Genomic DNA, 24152 nt, shown 5'->3' on the forward strand with positions numbered 1-24152 from the left:
ACAATATCATTTGCCAACAACACTCTCTTCCCATCTGTTGGCCAACATTTTGTCAAAGGTCTTATGTCAATCCAGTCAGTGGCAATGGCAATGGGATTATCATAACTGGTTATGCTAGGGTGTCCAATGCAATAGCTGGTAGCCACATGTGTCTATTAAAGTAAAATTCATAGTAATTTTTAAAATGAATGAATGGATAAATGAATTGACAGTAATTAAATTAAATTTAATTTAAAGTTTAGTTTTGCGGTCTTACTTGCCACATTGCAAATACTCAATAGCCCCATGAGGCTAATGGCTACTATATTGGGCAGCGTAGAAATAGAATATTTCTCTCGTCACAGAAATTCCCATTGGACAGTGTGGGAACTTTAGATAAATCAGGATTCACCTCTGAGCTAGAGCAAGGATCAACTTTGCTGAAAGCTGGATATCTGAACAAATTGTGTTTCTATCTACCAAGGAATAAATAAACATTGTATTTGGGCATATGACATGCTATATCTGCTACATAATTTTTTGAGGAACACATTGTCACATCACACAAGCCTTACTATCAGCACTTCATATCCTGTATACCTCTCCCCTGCACTATATTTTAGATGGCACGTGGACAAGTGGCAGGGAGATTTACATAATAATATCTGTCAATTAGAGTTGGCTCAATAAATTGGACATAAGACAACTACTTAAAACTAAAAATTAAAAAAAACTGTCTGAGAAGATAGCATAGAAAAATATATGAATGAATTATACCACTCTTCATAGCAAAATAAATGTGTCCATATTTTAATTTCTGCATGGTTTTTCTTTCATTTTGCCAGATATCAAATGAAAACGTATTTTATATTTAGGAAGTATAGCCTATTGTTTAAAACTAATGGTCGGCTTTATCTATAGGGAGAAATTTATAAGAGTCCAATGGAAAATTGATGCCTACATAGTTTACTTCCTGTCTTCAAGGCAAATTAACTATCAAACATGAAGAAATGTGATTCCCAAGGCATTCCAGTTTGCATGTAGCAGTCTCGATAGCTTCTCTTGCTGCTTCACTATGCCCCTCTCCATCAAAGGGAAGATACCAACTAGGAATACTGGAATAGTCCCAAAATTCTACTGAACTACTCATGTTATTACAAAGTCTAAGACGAAGAATAATGGTTTGATAATTATTGAAGACTTTCTAATATAAATGGAACAATAGATGTTGGTTATGTTCGAGTTATAAAAAAAAGTTGAATGGAAAAAAAATTGAATGGAGATTCCAGGAGAAAATGTTAGAATGCTTTCTGGTAGCTGAGATAAAGGATGTTCTCTCTTACACAGGAAAGAAAAGCAGGGCAAATATACTTCTCAGGTCACAAAGCACTAAGGCAATTTACTCCTGTCCGTATTTTTATCAACGGTGCTTCATCTATAATCCCTGACCTCCGAGAAATTTGGGGCTTGGCGCATTCTCTCCCCAGCCTGAAGGTCATGCTCTGTTCTATTTGCTGTGACTGAAATAGCTGTGTGCTTTCATCCTAAATTCATGCTTTGGTTCCAGGACCATCTAAGCATCTGATTAGCTCCATCTTTTATCTCCCATCTCAGTGGCTTTAGACCTTCGGCCTCCCGTTTCTGATGTTCCCTACGCACTCAGATTGATACAGAGCAGCAAAACTGGCTTTAGAGCCCTGGGTGGGACAAACCTGGCTTCCTCGAAGTCTACTTAATACCTTGCCAAAAGAAGTCTAGTCTCTGGAGCATGATCAACCTTTTTTTAAATAGTGAGTTTAAGCTTTTCACTTATTTTGTGTCTCTCATCCATGCTTTATCACTAATTGAAATAAAAAAAAATAACTAAACAAAAAGGCTTGAGAGCATTTTAAAGGTCATAAGAGTGAAGGGGTGCCTGAGTAGCTCCATGGGCTAAAGGACCAACTCTTGATTTCAGCTCAGATCATGATCTCGTGATGGTTCATGGGATTGATCCCGGTCTCATGCTCTGTGCTGACAGCATGGAGCCTGCTTGGGACTCTCTCTCTGCCAATTCCCCACTCACTCTCCATCAAAATAAATAAATAAACTTAAAAACAGGTCACGAGAGTGAACTAATTTCTTTTTTTGTTTTTAATGTATTTTCCAATGTTTATTTATTTTTGAGAGAGAGGCAGAGCACTAGCAGGGGAGGGGCAGAGAGAGAAGAAGATACAGAACATGAAGCAGGTTTCAGGCTCTGAGCTGTCAGCACACAGAGCCCGACGCGGGGCTCAAACCCACGAACCATGAGATCATGACCTGAACCGAAGTCGGACACTCAACCAACTGAGTCACCCAGGTGCCCCGCCCTTTTTTAAAAAATAGGTTTCATGCCCAGTGCAAAGTCCAATGCAGGGCTTGAATTCACGATCCTGAAATTAAGACCTGAGCTGAGATGAAGAGTTGGATGCTTAAGTGACTGAACCACCCAGGTGCCCCAAGAGTGAACTAATTTCTAACATTTCATATTACATACATTATAGCATAATTTGGTCTCCCCTGTTATCTTATGTTGTCAGATATTTTAAATTGTATTTAGGTTGGGCTCATTAAAATCCATTTATGATTTGCATTTTCTTTGGTAATTATCTCTACCCCAAATGGTCTCAAACTACATATTTTACATATTTGATGGATCTGGATGTTTTATATGCATTCATTTAATTCCTTAATTAAAGCTGAAACATTGTTTTTAAGTCAAAATACATGCTCATAATTTTAAAGTTTTTAAGATAGCCTCGGGTGGTCATCATTATTTTAATATGACAAATGATCCTCCTAATTCCAGTCAGCTATCTTAAAAACCTTTGTTGGTTTTATGATGTGGCATACAGAAGATTATGGCTAAGGACAGCTTGAACACATAGGGGACAGGACACCATTTTTGAGCCCCAGGTACAATAATAACTGGGTGAACCTAGGTCATGTCTTACAGCTTCCCATTGTCTTAGTCTCATCATTTACAAGACTAGGGCTCCCATGGCTGCTGCAGGAGCAAGGCCTGTGTGAAAGGAGCCATGCTCCTTCCTGCCGCCCACTGCTGAAGGCAGAATGTTTTCATCACATACGGATCACACTTAGACTTGAGGGGATTGTGCAAGGAGAGTCAGGACGTGTCAGTCTTCTGTGGTAAAGGGCTTGGACTGGGAAGTACTGCTTTTCCATTTAGTGTGTCAATATCAAGTCTTGGTGTCTTAGTAGCTCCCATTTCTTGACCCCATGTTCATCTTGTCTTAAAAGCCCAGAGTTTGGAGTGACCTGTTCTTGGCCAGCGTGTGGAGTTTCCACTAAAAACACTGGAGAGTTTGTCAAGATGACTTCAAATTTACTTTCATTGTTCAAAGTTGTATGGAACAGCAACAAAAATACAAAAAATTCAACTGAAAATACAGGCAAAGGACTTAAATAGACACTTGTCTAAAGGCAATATCCACATGGATAATAAGCACGTTAAAAGATTTTTAGCATCATTAGCTATTAGGATAATGCAAGCCAAAACCACACTGAGATAACACTTCACATCCACTTAGATGATCATAATAAAAAAATAACAAGTCTTGGTGAAAATATGGAGAAATTAGAACTCTCATGCATTGCAGGTAGGAATGTGGAAAACAGCTTAGTAGTTTCTTAATACACTAAACATAGAGTTATCACATTAGCTAGCAATTCTACTCCTAGCTTTTTATTCAAGAGAATTCAAAACAGGCACTCAAACAAAAACTGGTACACAAATATTCATAATCACTCTATTCACAATAGCCATAAGATGGAAATAATCCAAATGTCTGTCGATGGATGAATGGATAAACAAATGTGTATATCCACACAATGCAATGCTATTCAGCCAAAAAAAGGAATGGAGTACCGATCTATAATACAACGTAGGTGAACTTTAAAAACATTATGCTAAGTAAAAAAAGATGGGCACAAAGGCACATATTTTGTAAGATTCCATTTATATGAAATATCCTGAAAAGACAAACCCATAAGTACAGAAAGTAGATTAGTAGTTGTCATGGGCTGGAGGCAGGGGACTGGGGAATAATTGCTTACAGGGTGTGAGGTTCCCCTTTGCAACAATGAAAAAGTTCAGAACCAGATAGAGATGATGGTTGTACTACATCGCAAATTTATTTGATGCCATTGAATTGTATACTTTAAAATGATAATTTTTATGTTATGCGTATTTTAACACAATAAAACAAATTATGACTCAATTTACACAAAGTAGAAATTTACATTTCCACTAAAGCAAGAAGGCCTACCGTATGTGGGAAGAGAAATTCCATTCTTATCAGCTACTTGCAGCAGTGGAAAAGGGAATTTTCTTGTTTATATAGTTTTGTGATTTAAAGAAACAGCATTTCAAGGCATAATAAAAAATAATACTCTGGGGTGTTAATTTTCAAAGTTTTAGGCATGATCTTCAGCCAATCAAATTTTTGCTTGTAGTTCCATGCTGCTTTGTTCTAACTGCTAAATTACCCTCTTTCTCTTTTTTTCTTTCTCTTTTCTTTCATTAGCATCGTCTCTGTTCTGAGGTATAAGCTGGGCTTTCTTACAGTTTAGTGCAAAACCAATTATCTCTCAGTTATAGTGCGGTTTTTGTTTTCGTTTGTGGCCAGTGTTTCTCACACACTGTTGAGCATCAGAATAAAAAAAAAATCTCCAAATTAAAATATTTGGCAGATAGTGATACAATAATGGGTTTTGGCTCCCTCTTGGCATTCTCATGTTTTTGAAAAGCATCACACATACAGTGTTGGCTATAATGAAGTAAGCAGCTGAACTAGAATTTAGGTTTTATTTCATCTACTTTAATGTGTAATACACATGAACAGAGAGATATTTAATAGTTATAACCCCAGTGGCAAACTGCGGTGTGAAAAAAGAATTATTCTTTATTTCTTTTTTTTTAAACTTTTTAAAAATGTTTATTTATTTCTGAGACAGAGAGAGACAGAGCATGAACGGGGGAGGGTCAGGGAGAGAGGGAGACACAGAATCTGAAGCAGGCTCCAGGCTCTGAGCTGTCAGCACAGAGCCCGGCGCGGGGCACGAACCCACGGACCGGGAGATCATGACCTGAGCCGAAGTCGGACACTTAACCGACTGAGCCACCCAGGTGCCCCTTATTCTTTACTTCTTAAAGTCTGATTCAGAACTATCTTCTCACTTACTGTTAAATTGCTAATTTAAACTGGTCCTTTCTGGGTTTAATTTCTATACAATGCAGTGATCAATTTCTCATTTAATTCAGGTCTGTGGTTCGGTCTTATTCTGGTTTAAAATTCTCTGTTTGTCCCCCCTATTTCCGGGTTGTTCTGCATTTCTGGTGGTCTCTGCACCCCTTCTCACATGCTGTCACCACCGGTGGGCTTCTCATCTCTGCCTGGCACAGGTGGTACCTTTAGATGGCTTGGATGAGGGCAGGGTGGTGGTCCCACAGGGAAGCAGCTTCATGTCACTAAGCCCCTACCTGTGACCCAGCCTACAGTTTTTGACAAAATATTTGCCTTAGTTGAGCCACAATTGAGTAAGTTAAACGCCTCAGCATTCCTCAAGGGTGTGGCATTCAGAGAGCCATCTCCCACTCTGCCAGGGACTCTGGGGTCCCTCACGCTGTCTTTGGGGCTTCTGCATGTGTGTCCCACTTGGGAATCCCAGACAAGAACACAGGCAGAGTGTCTCTGATTTCGCCTCACACTTCGGAGGGAACTCTGGTGTGGTTGCAAGTTTTTATTGTGCTCAGATGAAGAGGATGGTGCAGATTACTCAGTTTGAAGGAGCAGGAGACACTTGCAAAGGCTCACAAACAAATGGGATGATCCCTGCCCCCCTACCCCATCCAGCCCCAGCTAAATAAAAGCACCAAGTGCTTTCTTTCCTTCTCTCCCTTCCCTTCCTTCCTTTCTTCGTTTGCAAGAAAAATGGAAAGTTTAGGGCACCAGAGAATAACAATAGATTCGTAGTAGGATTGCATATGTATTTCAGTATGTTCAACTACATGAAGAAACACAGATTAATTTCCCTAGCTATCTGATTTTTATCACATGTATCCACCCAAATAAGCCAGGAGAGAAAGAATAGCAACAAAGAACAAAACAAAAACCTCTCATCCAGTAAAATTAGTTCGAATCATATTTAAATCTTTTTAAGTGATCGGTCAGACAATATTGGATAAAATTTCAGAAATCTACTCCACTCGCCTGCTCTCTCCTGGATGGTATCTGGGTGCATGGAGGAGTGTTAACGCTTCAAGGGCGTGGTCTTTGGGAAAGAAAAGAATGTCTCTGAGCCGTGCAGTATCCTACCTACCTTCATCCCGCCCCTCCATCCCTGGCTTTCCCTCTGAAGTATCAGCTACTGTCACGTGCGTGGTCTTTGCCTCTCCCCTCTAAGCCACCCGCTGCTACCTTCTGCTGAATCTGTGGCTAGAAAATGGCCCTTTCTCATCTTAGGGTGCTGACAGCTGTCCTTGAAAATCTTGTCTCTCAAGATTTGTTTGTGGAGACTGCAGGGATCTGAGTTTGAGTCCCAAACTGCCCCAGGCCCAGGTACAGTTACAGAAATTCCTTACCTGCATGCGAGAACTTCCACATCCTACTACTGGCCACAACAATTGTAAGGCAGCACTGAATGAGAAGAATACAGACCCTCTCTGTGCCTGTGTATACAGTACAGCCAAGTTCTTTTCTATATGGCCACCCTTGGGGACGTTTGAGATACCCTACCATGCTGACTCCATCAGGACACCTGAAGAGAAATTAGCAGAAACTTCTGGGGTCTTGGTATTCCTCTCAATGAAAGCAATTCATCCCCCATTCCATACACCTGGCTATCTGTCTCTTCTGCTCTGTCTCCTGTCACCCCATTAATCTACCAGGGCTGTAGGTTGTGGTGGATATTACTCCATTTCTCTTTGTTGGAATGTTCCTTGGGCGACATTCAACAATCACATTCTGCAGACCTCTCCTTGATAAGTTAAATGGATAGATAAAAGAATTTCTCTGGAAACAGCCTTGCTTTTAAACTGTTTGTCATGTTACCATCTCAAAAATACTATATTAGGTGTCAAAACTTGAATATTAACTCTTTCTGTCTTTTGGTGGAATATTCCTGATGCTGCCTTGCCTTCAACTGCCCCAACCTGTATGCTCACACAAGCATAGACACTTTTAAGAAAAATTATCCAAGACATGGACATAGGATGTAGAGACTGATGGACGTCCTACCAGTGTAATGCTGAGTACTGAATAGGACACATAACGTGACTGAGGATTAGCTAATTTTCTAGGAGTGGTTGTCTTCATTAAACTATCTTTTCACTATTGATTAGCATACTTTACAGCTCTGTAAGGATATAGGTTAACTTGTAGGACACTGGTATTTGTGAAATCATTTCTTGACTGGGATCACTACAGCGGATTCTTGTTCAACAGTAATGTAAAAATTATATCTATCTAAAAGAAAAAGTAACTGCAAATATTAGGGTTTATTGCCATACATGACATTAATCAGTTTTATATCTAGTTGCAAATGATTTTCAGCGTTACTGTGACTGACAGACTACATAAATCTTCATTTCTTGAAGTCTGCTTTGAACTAGGTTTAACATCTTACTGGTTCCCTTATTAATGAACTGAGTAAAGTTTTTGACACTTCTTTGTTTTTAACCTTTTGAAAAGTAGAAGTAGTGAAAGAGGCTTTTAAAGATGTATCTTCACAGTTTTTGGGGGTGCATGTTTATCTTTCACTCAAGTTACCCTTGGAAATATGTTACAGAACAGAAAAAAAAAACATCTTTAGGGCAACATACAGGCTAAACACTAGCCTTCTTTGAAGTATGTGGAAATCGGTCGTATTCACCATGGTACTAAAGAATCCTAAAAAATATTGACTTTTCCATCACTCTTGTTTGGCATAAAATTCAAAGCAAAACCTTTTTTGTTCATCCAAACATAAGGTACAAGTTCTGTTTTATCCTTTATGATACTTTCTAGCTAGAAGTCATGTTGAAGAAATTGGTGAGTGCATCTCTGCTTGAAACCAACATCTCAATATATGATTTCCTTTAGAATATCTGTGTACTATGTTGGAGGAGGGGGTGTAAAAAACGTTTTATTCTTCAACCAAAAAAAGTCCTTTTCTCAAAAGTTGTATAGATTTTTAAAAATTATTCTGGCAAAAAAAAGATAATTGAACAGTCATGTGAGATAGGTTTATGTATGGAAATCAAGTTAAGAGTAAATATATAGATATAGCTATAGATAGATGTAGTGCAGAAACAGATGTAGATATAGAGGTAGATATAATATTGACCTTGTAACAAAATCAAACATTCATTTATCTACCATTTATTTATTTATTTATTTATACATACATACATACATACATACAAGCTGGATATTTTGGTTTTGAAAATTTCCAATAATCTATTTGGGTTATTTTTGCCCAGTGCAGTAAATAGGTTACTTTCAAGATAATTGGAACTAATTGAGTAAAAATAAGGCAGAGTCTTATAGAGAATACATAGCTTCTTCCCCTACAATACAGCCCTCCCAAATTCTTTGTATTTACACTTACTTAGATGCCATTGTAAAATCAAAACAACTTTAAAGGAGAAGGGAAACGTGAGGGGTGAAATGCTTGGGTAGGCCGCCAACTACAGAGAGTGTTTAGGATGTTAATTTCAACCATGGTTGATCAGCGAGCAAGAGGACATTTTGGGGTTTATACTTGACATTACTTACGAATGTGTTCATTATGTATAAAATATTTTATCTTAGGCCTGTTTAACTAATATCTTTATCTCCTCATTTGAGTGACATGATTTAGGGTGTTGTGAGGTGGATGGTGAGTGTGCCATACCCATCACATACCCATACGCTCATCTGTCCCACAGCACCCCTTTTCCTGTCATTGCTGTGCTCCGAGTCTCTTGCCTTAACTCAAGATTTCTGTTTATTACTACAGAGAATTTCTCTGCATACTTATTTGCTCCTCAGCTTGCCATTTTGATTTTATATCTACCTATTTGATTACCATGGTTGCAAGATGATGGATTGAACACATTGCAGCTTGTCTCTCTTACGTTCCTGGTCCCTAAAAATGGCTTAAGAAATGGCAAGAAATCCAAAATTACAGCAAAAAAGATAAGGGTGTGTTTTGGGGGCTCATTGGCCCACATACTGTGAGAATCCTTTGAAGCCCAAAATAGTTCAAGGAGAATTTAAGTGGGAATGGCTACTGAGAATGCCTGAGGATTATTGCTGCAAAATGGGAATGGGCCACATCTGGAAGTGTTTGTGGTTACCAGGAGCCTGGAGGGCTCAAAGGCCAGCACTGGACTACTTTGTTGGTTGTGCCATTGCAGGAGCATCTGTCTTTCTCCTTGCTCATTAACTCCTACCTCATGATTGTCCAGGCTGTGAGGGGCTCTAGACACAGAAAGTGCCAGAGTTTGAGTTAGATATACACATGTGCAACTCCTTTTTAAAAAATAGTTTATCATACATTATATGTGCAGAGTTTAGATCTATATGACCTAGTGAATTTATATTAGATAGCATAGGAAGCTCAATTCTATTCAAACCTTTCCCTCCTAACATAGGGCAAAGACAGATGAAGTGTAAAAAAGAAAAAAATAAAACATGGCCCAGAAGTGTTGAACAGTGAGTAGCAATAAAGTTCTCCCCTTTTTACTGCTCCTGGTTTGAGGCTTGGCTGTAGTAAAATAAAGAGGATCTAAAGTTTAATTTTGCTTCTGTTTTGAAATTTGTATTTCATTATGTTTACTATTACCATTTATAGTGATGTAGAAGGTAAGTGTCCTTTACCTTAAAATTTTACAAGAGCATTTTATATCAATGCAATGTCATTTTCATCTGAGCCATACCTGAGAGTCAGAATAATATTTGGAGTTAATCAACTCTTCCCCTCGATCCCCAATTATTACCACTTTTGAAAATAAGTATCTTTCTGTAATAGATTATGTTCACTGAGTTGGAGCTAAGAGAGAGAGTAACTAATCTGAAGAGTTAATCAACAGTCCCTCCCTGGTTCCTAAATAATCATCATGATTTCAATAAATTCTGCAGTTTGCTCTTGGCAAATGAGTCTTCCTATGTTGTCTAGAGTGTTTTAAAAACTCATGCTATAAAATGCTTATTGTAGACACTTTAAGCAGGTGTACAGAAATAACTATGATAAACCAGCAATGTGTGATGAATGACCTTTCAGACTTAGCACAGATGACTGGCAAATGCATGTGAGAAAATAGACTTTTCTAAGCAGTTCACATGGGAGATGCTGTACAACTTAGAATCATCCATCAGAGAAGACTGAGCTGGCATTAATTCTAAAAACCCGTTAGTATAATTCTTCAATTAATGGATAAGTAAACTGAAAATTAGGGTAATTAAGTGATATATGGAGTCCTGCAGTCCGTTAGTGCCAGAATCAAGACTAACACCAAGGTTTTCTCACTATCAATTCAGTACTTTCTCACAACATTACACTAAACAACAATAGAAAAGTGATTGATGAACTATGATTATTTAATCCAATCTACCTTGGTTTGAAAACACCAATTCAATATTTTATTTAAGCCAACTGAAACTGAAAGGAGCAAATCCAAACTTAAAGATATTGAAGGCAATTACTATTCAATCCGTTATGCAGTTAATAAATACATCTAGAAAGTATGCTACATATTACCGAGTAATTCATCTTCCCCAAAGACATGAATTCCACATGTCATACTTTCCGTTTAATAGCACAAACTGTAGCAAGTAGATAGGTATGTGCATATTTTTCTGACATGTTTATTAAAGCCGCACAACAGCTACTAAATAGATATTCTGAGAGCAAGGAGTTCTAATTTCAAAGGAGGCTTATTGACTTCTATTCAGTTTCTTATAGGAAAGCCTTGGGGAAGGGGTCTTTAAGAATTTGGTGGATGAGGAAAATGGTATAACTGGAACAGAGGTGAAAATTCAAGAAGTTGAGGACAACATAAGACTACAAAGTTACTTCAAGAAGTGGTAGAACTTTATACTTTCTTGAAAAGTTTGTCCAGGGCTGGCCATGTTAATCACAGTTGACAATCGCTTTTAAACTGTCTATTGCTCTTACTGGATCATAAGAGGCAAATCTAACTCTTTTGACGTTACTTTTGTGAGTCTAGTGAGGACTGAGATAACCTGCAGCCCCAAAACCTAACTCTCAGGACTAAATATGAAGGCTGTCTCCATCAACATTCCAGTATTATTTATTCTGGAAAATTATTTCCCAGAAAGATAAAGATATAAAACAGTAAATAACTTCATTGTTTGCTTCAAGATCTTCCCCAAAATGCAATTATCTAAAAGGAATGCACTCAGACTTTTTCTAGAACAACAGTTTTATTTAGGTAGGCAGCCTTCTGAGGACAATAGATGGTTCAAATAGGCAAAGAGATCACTCATCCCAATATTAGTAACTGAGGAACACTTATCTAAGATCCTTACCTTCATTTGTCCACAGAACCTAAACCATATCAAAAACTGTACCCAGTCCAAATCAGATTCAAGCTCTAAACACCTAACTTCAACCACCGAAGCCTTAAACCCTAGAAATAACTATTTCCCATCTTCCCCTTTTAAGAAACTGAATGTCTCTTAAGGTGATGCTCTCCCTTACTCTAATAAGTTAATCAACTGAGCTTTCTTTGATCAACATTTTAATTTGGTGGTCTGTTTGGGGAGTTGTCAGCTGACATGACTAATAGCAAAGAGGGTTTTTGGCCAAAAGAGTTGCAACTACTGTATTATTCAGAAGATGTATCTTAAAGTTTTTGCTAGGATGTTGATCTATTTATTTTTCCATTATCACTTCTTTGTTAGATAAGAGGTTATGGGAAGTATTTGTGTCAGAAATTATTGTAGTCAGCATTTTATGTCGTTTTTCCTGACAGTCACTCCACAAGCACCTGTAAAATACAGCTGCTAGATTCCTCCCACTACTGACCTGCTGGGAGACAGGGCAGCTTTGCCTGGCTTTCTCTTCCTTCACTCTCTCCTTTGCACAGGAGTATGCAGATATAGCTGATGCCTTGGCCACCATGCTGACTCTCAACTCAGCTAATTTCTTTGCTCCCCGTGGAGGTATGAAGAGGTCCTGTTAACACCAAAAGAAAAGCTAGGAGTTTTCCTAAAGGCTACTCTGCCTGACTGAGCTGTGAGCTGAGTTTCCCTTCATGTGACCTTCCTTCATTTTGTTGAGGAGCCAGGTGAGGAACATTTCTATCCCTAATTCCAAATGTGAATGTATGCGGGGGAAGATAATCCCCTGAGACTAGGAATTTCCCTGAACCTACAAAACAAGCACTGTACTTTGAGGCAGAGAGAAGAGATGGTGGCACACCTGTGACCAACTGCCTCTGTATATTTAATGTTCCTTCTGTCTGCAATCCAACAAGGTCAGAAAAGGCAGAATCAAGGCTGGCTTCATGGGCATGTGACCTGTGCAGTTGTACAGGGTCACATACTTGGTTTAATACCCGGTTGTCACTGTCTTGATATTGTCATGATATCTGATCAAGGGACCTGCTTTTTCCTTATGAAAATTACATAGGTGGCCCTGGGCAGGCTTTGTTTTTAGCTTTTTTTCTAGACACCATGGTCCTTTATGCAGAGCCTTAAAGTCCAGTGTCAAATAGAAGATGATAAATTCTCTAAAATTCTCTCTTGACAATCTTGCCTTTCTTGCTGCAAAATATTGCTGCCTATCTTGAAGAATCAAAAATCCAAGTTTAGGTAATGAAATTTGAACTCTCCCTTTTGAAGCTACTTTTTAATAATTTTAACCTCTAGCTGGTCCAAGGCAGAAGAAATCTGGAGAATGCCATGTAAATAGAATTTTATATATAATTAATAAAAACATAAAAGCAAAATACAAGCAACACTGGTTAAAAAATAAATAATTGGGTTAAATATTGGTAATAAATATGAAAAAGTTTCCTCTTTTGTAACAAATACAGATTAATAAAAATAAGATAAATGCCACAGTGGAAAAATATGAAAACATACACAAATACCCCATTAATATGTAAAATAGTAGTCATGCTTGATTAAAAAAAAAAAAGAAATGCAAATACAAGGAAGTATTTTATCTTCCAATCAATTGTAAAATAATTTTAAGGGTTAAAAATTCCTTCAAGATTGCCAATATCCATTCTTATCTGTTGCTGACAGTAGAACAGACTACAATATGCATAACCCAAATTTTCATGTTATTTATTCATTTCATCCAGTAAGTTTACCTGAAGTAATTTACCATAAAGAAAGGTGCTGTCAAACAGTTATGTATAAAAAATTCACAGCAATGTTATCCATAGTGCAGACAGTATGACACTAGACATGTAGAAATAATCAGAGATGCAATCCAGAATTTATATGTAAAGATGTTCACTGTAGTGTTATTCATAATAGAGACAGTTCCCACCTTTGTATATAATGTTTTCTTGAAAATATGTATGTATTCAGAATGCCAGTAGGATGAAAAACAGACTTACATAAAATAAAGATGTTTCTATTCCATGAGAACCAGAAATATCATAAATTTCTAATAAAACCTTGCCAAAATTACAATTTCAGTGAAATACTCCCAGATATCCTACTTTATATTCTACTTTGTTTCAGTTTTATCTTGAGAATGATACTTTTTCTTATTAGTATCTGTGGTTGTTTCATTCTTATATTATCACATAATAAAAAAAAAGAATTCTGAAAAAAATAAGTCCTCAATTAATTGCACAAACTTGAAGAACCAAAATCAAATAGGCTAATGTTTTTGTTCATTATCTGATTTACTCATATTAAGGATTCTATTCAGCATGTGAGATTTGTTTTAGGGAGAGTAGCACATATTTCATGAGAATTTGGATTTTGAAAATGAAATAAGTCAAAAACCGCTATGGTTAAAAAAAATTAAAAGTACCCAAAGTACTCAACATAAGTCTTCAAATAGGAGAATTATAAATACTTTACAGGAAAGCCTTTCAATTCCTTGGAATACTGGAGGAGCTATTCCAGGTGGAGAAAATTTTAGTTCATTGGCTTTCTGGACAACATACACAAACTTAGCTGTTTTAGGAGTAATTTGACTGTGGGTAAGGAAAAAGTTTTCCTCAACCCTCTTAGGATTCCTCATTGGGTCTGAAAATTAAACTGACAAAAACAGATTCACAAGTGAAGAGAATATACATTCACTTAATACAGCTTAATGTGACACAAGAGACTTCATAAGGCAATTAAAACCCGGAGAAACAGACCTGAGTTTTTTTATGAGCAGTGAGATGAAAAGTGGGCTATCCTATAGAAATATGATAGGTAAGACAGTGTGAGGTTAGTGGAGTAAACTGGGAAACTTAGCAAGACTTGTTTGTTCAGATTCTTGATATCTCTTTGTCTTCACACATAAGGATTGTCCTTTCCTTGGGGTATCCTGAGGGAACATCTCACATGAGGGTTTTATAACTTGTTTCAGGAAATAAGGGGGAGGAGAAAAGGTCAGAATGAGCTTTCTGCTTCTGCTATTTTCTAAAACTTCTTCAGCTTAAAATATTTAATATTTCCAGTTGCCATATTTTGGGATAGTGTGCCCTGAAGTGCATCAGAACATCATCCCAATGATGAATGGGCCTGGCAGGTCATGATCATGGAGGAGACAACATTCCTGCAGACATCACATTCTACACTTTTCCTTCTTTACTCCTTTGAATAGAGTTGCAGGTTAGGTTTGTGATAGAGCTGGCCTTCCCATAATTCAAGGTATTGGGCCAGAGTTAAGGGAAATTCTTTCTCCAGGATCTGGTAAAAAGAATATATCACTTTGTATTAATATCACACACTAATAAGTCTTAGATACATATAAGAAGACAAATAATAAATATGCTGTAAATTACTGTAAGTTTTTCCTGACATCTCTATTTCCAGGATGTTAACATAAATGTCAAGCTCTTATATATTCCCTTAACACCTCCTGTTGTAAACAATACTAGCAACTTTCTATAAATGTTTATAGCTCTCCTGATTTACTGTAAGCTCCCTAAGGACGGAGAATTTGTCTGTGATACTTTGTTTTATTTTTAGCACCTAAAAGAGTGAGAAGCACATACAATGTGCTTAATAAATATATACTAAATACACAGAAGCAAGTAAACATTTGTTGAGCAAATGAATGATTAAGCTCCAGTTGAGAACTTCTGGAAATCTGCTTAAGACCAAACGCTATCATCTCAGGTTTTCCATGATTCATCTCATGGATTTGCCATAATTAGCCCTGATATTCCATGTACTGTATTTCAGTCAGGCCAAATTAGCCTTGACAGTTACATAATTCTCAAAATGAACCATCTATGTTCAGATTTTTTCTTGTATGTACTCCTACAGCTGATAAAACAATACAATAGAAAATTATTGCTTAATAAATGTTGAGCTGCATGTAAATGTAGAGCAGGAAAAGCTTTTCCTCTACCCTGTTATGTTTACTTGTTTGTTTGTTTTTTACCAATGGTGTGTGTGAATGAATTTAAAAAAAAAGCAGATTAACAAATTATATCTGATGTTAGTATTTAAAAAAATTTTTTTAACGTTTTATTTATTTTTGAGACAGGGAGAGACAGAGCATGAACAGGGGAGGGTCAGAGAGAGGGAGACACAGAATCCGAAACAGGCTCCAGGCTCTGAGGTGTCAGCACAGAGCCCGACGCGGGGCTCGAACTCACGGACCGTGAGATCATGACCTGAGCCGAAGTCGGCCGCTTAACCGACTGAGCCACCCAGGCGCCCCATGATGTTAGTATTTTTTTTTAATTTTTTTTTGATGTTAGTATTTTTTATAAAGAGAGAGGATTTACAGAAAAGAAGTGAAAAGCTCAAAGAAGTGGTTAGACTAGAAGACTTGTATACCACCTTAGCAAAGATATAAATTGTGGTAAGGTAACTAGGAAATAAGGGTTTCTTAGTAAGGTTTGTTATGAAGACACATCTCTAGGTCATCTTCAGTCGTATCGGCATGGAAAAGGCATGATCTTGACACAAGGGGAACGTATGCTCTACTTTGAGGCAGAAATGAATAAGGCAGAGGGTTCTTTTTATGCGTACTATTTCTCAGTTGCCTTCCATGCAAAATAATTCTTATGCCAAAGTAGCAACATTTTGGAGTGGCTTATTCTGACTTCCATTTAAAATCTCCCTTTTTTTGAACATTCTAGCATTTGACCTTGCGCTGGTGTTGTATTTGCACTAGATTGGTGTATGTTCCACATCTTTCAAAAGAAATTACAACTACAGGGACCCGTTATATTTTAGATTCCAAAACCTTTCTTTTGTCTCTTTAGTACACTTGTTTATACTTTCTCTCCATAATCCAAGAGAAAATAGTAGATATTAACTCTTCCCAAAGCCTATTCTAGAAAAGTTCTGTGGATCAATAAATATGCTTTGTATTGGGAAAAAATGTGTAAATCACTTTTGTGGATATATGAAGTGAGAAATGATTCAAATAGAGAAAAATAAAATTCTACCTCTAAGCTATACTGGTTTATTTTTCTCTAAGCCTTACTATCTCAGCGTGCTGCATTTATTTCTTGAAAATTAAATTTCTTGAAGGAGAATGTCATTCCAGCCCTTCTTTAGTTGGCCTCGGATATTTGCATATAACTACCATTCCAGTGAATATGGGTTTTGCTTAGCAATTAATCAGTGTCGGGATGCCTGCCATTGTAGAAAGTAATTCACATGCAGATAGTTTTCTTAACTTTCCTCATTGAATTCCAAAAAAAAAAAATGTATGAAGCATCTGGATTTTTGACATACCTCTGTCTCAAAAGCTGAAGTGATAATGTTTTCATTGAAGAGATGTAAAACACCTGGGGTGTTAACATTTAATTGAAGCTTGTTTTTTTTGAAAGAACAGAAATGAATTTGTACTTTGTCATAATTCATTTCCCAGAAGATGCAGTTGCTCCACAGAAATCAGACAATAGAACTGTTACCTCATTTGATTTTTAGCCAGATAATCAGATTGAACAATATCTAACAAATATTAATGATATTGTAATGAAAGCACTGAAAATATAAATAAATACTATCTTGTGATAAATGTATATTTCATTCAACAAAAGCAAATACCGTAAATATAATTTTTACTTTTACTTTTTTCAATCTGTAATACCACCTGGCAATATTCAAAGACAAGTGTGCCCAGAATAATCTTGTCTCATTGAATTTGGAAGAATGTGAATTGTGCTATTAAACTCTTACATATAAACAAAACTTATAATAGAAAAGAAGATTTTAGTAGGTTAAATGTAAAAAAATTCAGGACAGTAGTCTTGGTAAATCATACCATTTTAGAGAGGGAATCTTTCACATTTTAAATTGAAAAAAAAAAAACAAAACCCTGAAATTGTCAATCTTCTTTTCTATCTTCTTTGTTCATGACACTAAATAGAAGCCACAAAATTGAAGGATCTTTATACACAAAAATTTAAAATCACATGTTCATGAAATAATATAATTTTTTTCATCTTTATTTCTGATGAGGACTTAGAAAATTAGTGAAGAATTCTTTAAAGGTAAAATTATTGTTGCAAGATTTTTCTTTTTTTTTTACCTCAATACCCAGGATTTGTTGTCTCGCCTTCAAAGGATAAAGAGGTAGACACAAAATAAAATGGGCAGCAGGCAAAAATTAGAGTATAAGATTAGAAAGTAAGAATAGCATGAAAGCTCTCTTTATAGAGAGAGGGCACTGGAAAGTGAATGTGCCGGACTATAAGCAAGGGTCTTTGTTTTATAAGGTTCTAGTCAGCACTCCCTACTTTTCCCCCTTGTTCCTTCTCAGGTTCTACCTTTATTGGCTAGGTAATCCTAAATGCCTACTCATTCCTTTTTGACCGGCTCATTTCCATTGTATGAGGGGTGGTCTACGGCCATACCTTTCCTTTATGGTCTACTTATTTTTAGTTAGGTCTTTTGTTAAATTCCTGAGGACAACCTGAAGGGGAGTTGGTGCTGTTGGTTACGTTCTTAAGAGGAACCTTATGCCCAGAGGGGGTTTGCTGTGGTCAGATGCTCCCAGCTCTGTTTTTCCCCATCCAGGATCCTCAGGTCTTAATCTTTCCCTCTCTGCCTATTTTATCCTATCTTTCCCTATCAAATTATGACATAGAAATATAAAATGAATACATTTCACAGGTTTTATTTAGCACAATAATTAATGAGGGAACCAACAATGTATTAAAAACTAGTTCAAAGAATTTGAGGAACACACATGTAAAGACAAATAGAAATACTGAAGTGAATGTGCAAATACATACAAATTTGGTCACTATCCATTGGGCAATGAACAATTACATCTCCACTGGCCAAATTCATTTGCATTTCTAACAAAAATATTTATTTACATTACTATCAGTTTTCTGCAACTTACAGAATTATAAAATACATTTAAGACCATGAAAAGCTAAAATAATCTGAGTGTTCTGGACAAGCCACCAGTAATCAACTTTGCTCATTTGAGTCTTTTACATTTTTTCTTGATTTACAAAATTTGAATACTTGCTATCTGTTTATATGTTAGGGAGCAAGAATTCCTATCCTCTCAAAGTCCTTCTAGCTGGACTAAGAATCAAATTGACATGAGACAGATTAACAGGAGAGAATCAAATTTAATAGAGTACATACAGGGAATCCACACAGACATGAAAATTCCAAAGGCAGTCAGGCAAAATGAGGTACACATATCATCCTGAATTAAGGAGAAAGGGGTAGGGATATGGGACTCTCGGGGCAGGGGGCGGGAAAAGGACCTCACAGGACAATAAGAAGAACAAATGTTTGGTAATTAGATATTTGTCCTGCCATACAGATGGGTCACTCATATAAAATTTATCTTTGCTAATAGAAAGATCCCAAAATTAGACTCTTCTATATATTTAAGGGAGGGGCAAAAGTGTCTCTTGAGCCTGTAAGGTCGTGATTGCCTTCAGCTAAGAACAATCTTCACATCAAAGTAGACCATCTTGGGATGGCCTGACATCAGCCCCTACAATACAAGTAACTGCAATTAATCTTTACCAAGGATAACTTTAACCTTATATCCCATTTCACATGAGCATTTATGTAGATGTTTCGTCTTCTTTTGTAATAATTTTTAATGCAATATGAGAGAATACAATGAGTTATTTTAGGGATAAATTAAATTAAGGGTTTCTTAACATGATAAAGCATGGGACTCTACAAGTATAAGAACAAATTTGTTTTGTAATTTATGGTGTCATTCTATACATAGTTGAGTTTATATGTAAACTATCATGTGAATGTGGTAGACTTGGTATATTTGTCTAAATGCATATTTCAGGGATAATATCTAAATCTTTCATCAGATTCTTAATGGGACCCCACAGTTTCTAAAAAGGTTAAGAACTTCTTCTCCAGAACAAAATTATTCTGACCTACTTGTCTGCCCGCTATTATTTCATTCAATCGTTTGGACTATTTATAGGAGGAAAGGCAGCTGGACTATCACAGACACTCAAACATGCTGGCACGACAAGCAGATTTATCTAAAAATCACCCTGGGAGCTCACACTGGGTTGTCTGGACAGTGAGCTATTTGGGGGAACCTTGATCTTCCCACTCACTTACACCTTATTTCATCAAAACTGAGTGCAACACAATTGAGTTTCTCATAAGACTGATGGCTTCCTTCTCCCAGTAGGAGGCACCAAATTGACCCTTACTAGACAACTCCTGAGAAGTCTTGGTACCTTGACCCCATCTTCCCTTCATGCTAGTAGTCTGATTACTTGCCAGTTACCACATAAGGGAAGAGAGCAATGGGCAGATGAAGTGCCTTTCTTAGAATGCAGACACATGCTACCCAAGCCATAGAGAGCCCTGGCATGATGCCAGTCTATGTGATGCTAAAGAGGATCAGAGGACCTGTGCCTTCTATTCTTGATGAACTTTGGTTGCCAAGTTCCTCAATAAAATCTATTCCTATTTCTCAACCCATGCCATAAAATGCTCTGGAATTTATGCCCAGGGTTAGGGAATACAGTTGGTGATGCAAAAGGGACATAATTTTATAACAGGTGTTGACTGTAAAGAGATCAAAAATATGCCTCAATCACCATCATAATATGTATGTATTCTTTGGTTTTCAGAGTATTTATGAGCTTGCTGGAAAAAAAATGTATGCGTTCTAGGGGTTCAGAGAGACATAAACAAGTTTGGTGAACTTGCGGGGAGGGCAGTGGAAACTAAGTAGTAGGCAAGACTCCAGGGCCCTTCAGGCATGATCCACTATTAGGAAAGGAGACAAGTATGGACATCAGGATTCAGCAACAGGGGTGAATTTAGAGAGGAGGATATTATGGCAACATCATTTGGATACATTCCTGACTCAGTCAATTTGGCAGCATGTGCACATCACGGGCAAGAAAAACTTACAAAACAAACATACAAAAAAATAGTAGTTTTCCTTAAGCTTTGGGACCCTAGTAACTGTTGAGGAGCTAAAATGTCCTGTCTCCTTCAAGGTCCTTTTAGCCAGACTAAGAATCAAATTGACATGAGAGAGATTAACGGGAGAGAATAAAAGTTAATAGCAAACATACGGGGAATCCAAACAAACATGGAAGTTCCCAAGATAAAGGTGTTATTTTGAGGCAAAATAAGGTATACATGTCATTCTGAACTAAGGAGAAAAGGGTAGGGAAGAAATGCAATTTAAAGACAGATGAAAAATATTAAATGTTTGGTAAATAAATGTTTGCTAGACCACTCAAAAACAATGACACATAGAGGACTTTGATCAAATAGGACTTGTTAGGTTCCTCCCTGTCTATCATACCTAGCTTATACCAAAATGTAGTTCTCATGGTGATGGTCTCTTTCTGGAGCAGGCCCAATATCTATTTTTTTAAAGTGTTTGACGAGGAGGTAAAGAGATTTTCCTGAATCTACTGGGTTTTGATTGCTTTTTAACTCAAAATAATCTTAATGCCAAAGACGCTCATCTTGAGGCAGCCTGCCCTTCGCCCCCAACATAATTCTGATGTAGTGACCCTATAAAAAATGGATCATAAAGTGATAAGAGAAATTTTTCTTCCAATGCTAGAAAAATATGCACAGGTTGTCCAGAACATTAGAAAGCATTTGTCAAATGCCTGAAATGAGAGACATTCGTGAGAACAGCAGACTGAGGGAGATTAGTCACACGATGAAAAGAACTAGAAGTGAGCTCTGAGCCATCACCTGGAGCAGCCCAGGAGCAGTGAGGGGAGCAAGTATCTGAGCTGCATTCAATAACAAAATACCAGCAGTTCAAGCTGGTGATGTCAAGAATTTCAACAGCAATAACATAATTTGAACTGCCTATCCAGAAATGTTTGCATGCGTTGCCATATAAACATAGGTATAGATTTTGACATAAAATTACTTATTACAACACAAATGGCATAATCTGTATTGTGCACAACTAGCTCTTTCACTTCTTGGATGTATCTTAGATACCTTTACAAATCAGACTCCAGACTCACAGAGCTTTAGTTTAAAGCCTGGGTTCTCAACATACTGAGAACACCCCCACTTTGTTTGGGCTTTACACTTGTGGCTTCCTTGGCCTTTCTCCATCTACATAATTTGTATCATTCTTTGATACATATATCTTCTCAAATATCACCAAGCCCCCCTTTTAATGCAGTTCCCTGTTCTTCTCTGCCACACTTTTTTTCCCATCACTCTGTAGCGACTGGCCCTACTTCATTTTTCTTGATAGCACTTATCACGACTCACCTTGACATTTTGTATTTATCTGTTTATTGTCTACCTTTCTTACTGAAATGTGAGCTCCAGGGGGATAAGGACTTTGTAGGTTTTATTACCACCATATTCTCCAAGGCCTAATATAAAGTAGGTTCTTGATAATATTGTTAAAAGGACGAATGCCTCAATTATTTATCATTCACCAATAACTGGTGATTATCAGTGGTATGAGTTCATGATAACCAACTTGTCCTTCATATATAAAAATGTGGATAATAATGCTACCTAGCACATATGGTAGATGTAAAGATGAAAGATTATTTTACTAATTATAATAATAGTTAATACTTACTGAGTATGCACTGAGCTAACCTCTCTTTTACTTGCTTTCCAACCTATAATATAGAGATTACAGTTAAACCCACTGATGAGTAACCTAAGGCCAACAGAGTTCAGAAATGACAGTATATGATTTTTATCCCAAGCAGCCATATTCCAGAATGCTATCCTCAAAACTACATTCATGCCACTTCCTTGACACATATAGCATGGGCCCAACTAATGATGACTAATGTTGTTGGTAACACTATTATTGTTGTCATTGTCTTGTGCTTTTCATGACCATATATGTTCTATCACATGGATATACTATGTTTTATTTAACAAATTACCTGTTGCTATATTCTTAAGCTGCTTCCAGGGCACTGGGTGGCTCAGTTGGTGAAGCGTCCAACTCTTGATTTTGGCTCAGGTCATGATCTCGAGGTTTGTGATTTAGAGCCCTGCATCAGGCTCTGCACTGACAGTGCAGAGCCTGCTTGGGTTTCTCTCTCTCTCTCTCTCTCTCTCTCTCTTTCTCTCTCTGCTCCTCCCCCACTCTTGCACACACACTCTCTCTCTCACAAAAAAAAAGCTACACCCATTTTTATAAATCACTACAAGCAATGTCTCAGTGCAATACATGTACATCTGTGTACATATATATAATAAATTTTCATAATTGTAATAGGCATGTCATTTTGATATATCTTACCAATTTATACTTTCAAGACATTATACTTTTATGCTTTGAGGCCCATAAAGCATCTCACATATTTGTTGGTCCTTTAAGCTTTTGTTTTCGTCATCCCTACTACATTTTACATGAGTTCAGTAGTTACTGTTAAAAATTCACAAACTCATAATCTCCTTTGCAAAACCAAAACAAATTTGTCCAATTTGTGTCAATACCCAAACCATTTTGTTTGGCTTTGCTGTTTTCCTTAAGAATCTGTTTTATCTTTGTTTGAACCATTTGATTCTAAAAGAAAGTTTCCAAATTTATGTATATTTTAATGAAGATGGTGCTAACATTTTGTTTATTTGATCTTGAAATTTCTAAGTGATCATAAGAACTTCTAAAAAATTATGAGCTACTCATATCTGTAAATATTTTAGGGAGCTTAGCCTAAAGTGTTCTGAGCAAAGGGACCTCTAGAGTACTTACTAAACTGCCATAAAGGTGCTGACTTAACATTATTTCAGAAAATATTTAGGCAAAATTAGGAAAAGAATTTAAATAGTATACATCATCTTAAAGACCAAAGATCACCCAAGAAATAAGCATATTTTAAAGTCAAGATATACAAATCATGTTTATGGTCTCTAGCTCGTTAAAGAGGGCAGCACAAGTCGCTGTAATCCTTTCTTGAAAACATGCCTTAACAATGCCACTACAGAGATTTCTGAATGCTTATATAAATACTGAAAACATCCGAAGTAGTTATGGCTCAAGATTACAATTAGCATTTCTTAATGGAATAGAGTACCTGTAAGATGCTAACTTGTATAAACAAAGTGTGAAATGTGGCTACAATAATTTTAATTGCTATCACTTTTCCAGTGAACCTTTTCAAAAGATACTTGAAGAGGTTTGCCAACTTAAATTGTCCAATTATTTGGAAAGCGTTGCAAAGTACTACTTACAAAAAGCATGTAAAATAAGGGAAGTACAGATTGCATATATTTGATTGCTTCCCCCACTTTTGTACAGGCAGGCTAGGAGTGTGTGTGTGTGTGTGTGTGTGTGTGTGTGTGTGTGTCTCTGTGGGATATTGTTTAAAATTCAGAATGGATTCTTATAGTAGTCCTCCTATTCATTATCAATGAGATCTATTTTACTTCAAATAAACATAAGATACTGTTTTCTTGCTGAAGGTTTAAAAATGATATTTAATAAAATTGAGTGCATAGAAAAATCCATGACAATTGCAGGCAAATTCCCATCTGAATACATTTGTCAATTTTTTTTCCTGTGTATGTAATACA

At 36.8% G+C, this 24152-nt stretch overlaps 1 protein-coding gene across 1 annotated transcript in view; it reads right to left on the reverse strand.

Annotated features, from left to right (window-relative positions):
- Positions 1 to 24152, reverse strand: part of LOC102957903 (thymocyte nuclear protein 1-like) — a 42646-nt gene that overhangs the window by 13363 nt on the left and 5131 nt on the right. The window contains exon 2 of the mRNA XM_042993890.1: positions 12034 to 12183. Within this exon, the coding sequence (XP_042849824.1) occupies positions 12034 to 12183 (150 nt within the window). The remainder of the gene's footprint in view (positions 1 to 12033; positions 12184 to 24152) is intronic.

The sequence above is a fragment of the Panthera tigris genome, chromosome C1, assembly GCF_018350195.1.
Source record: "Panthera tigris isolate Pti1 chromosome C1, P.tigris_Pti1_mat1.1, whole genome shotgun sequence".
NCBI lineage: Eukaryota > Metazoa > Chordata > Mammalia > Carnivora > Felidae > Panthera > Panthera tigris.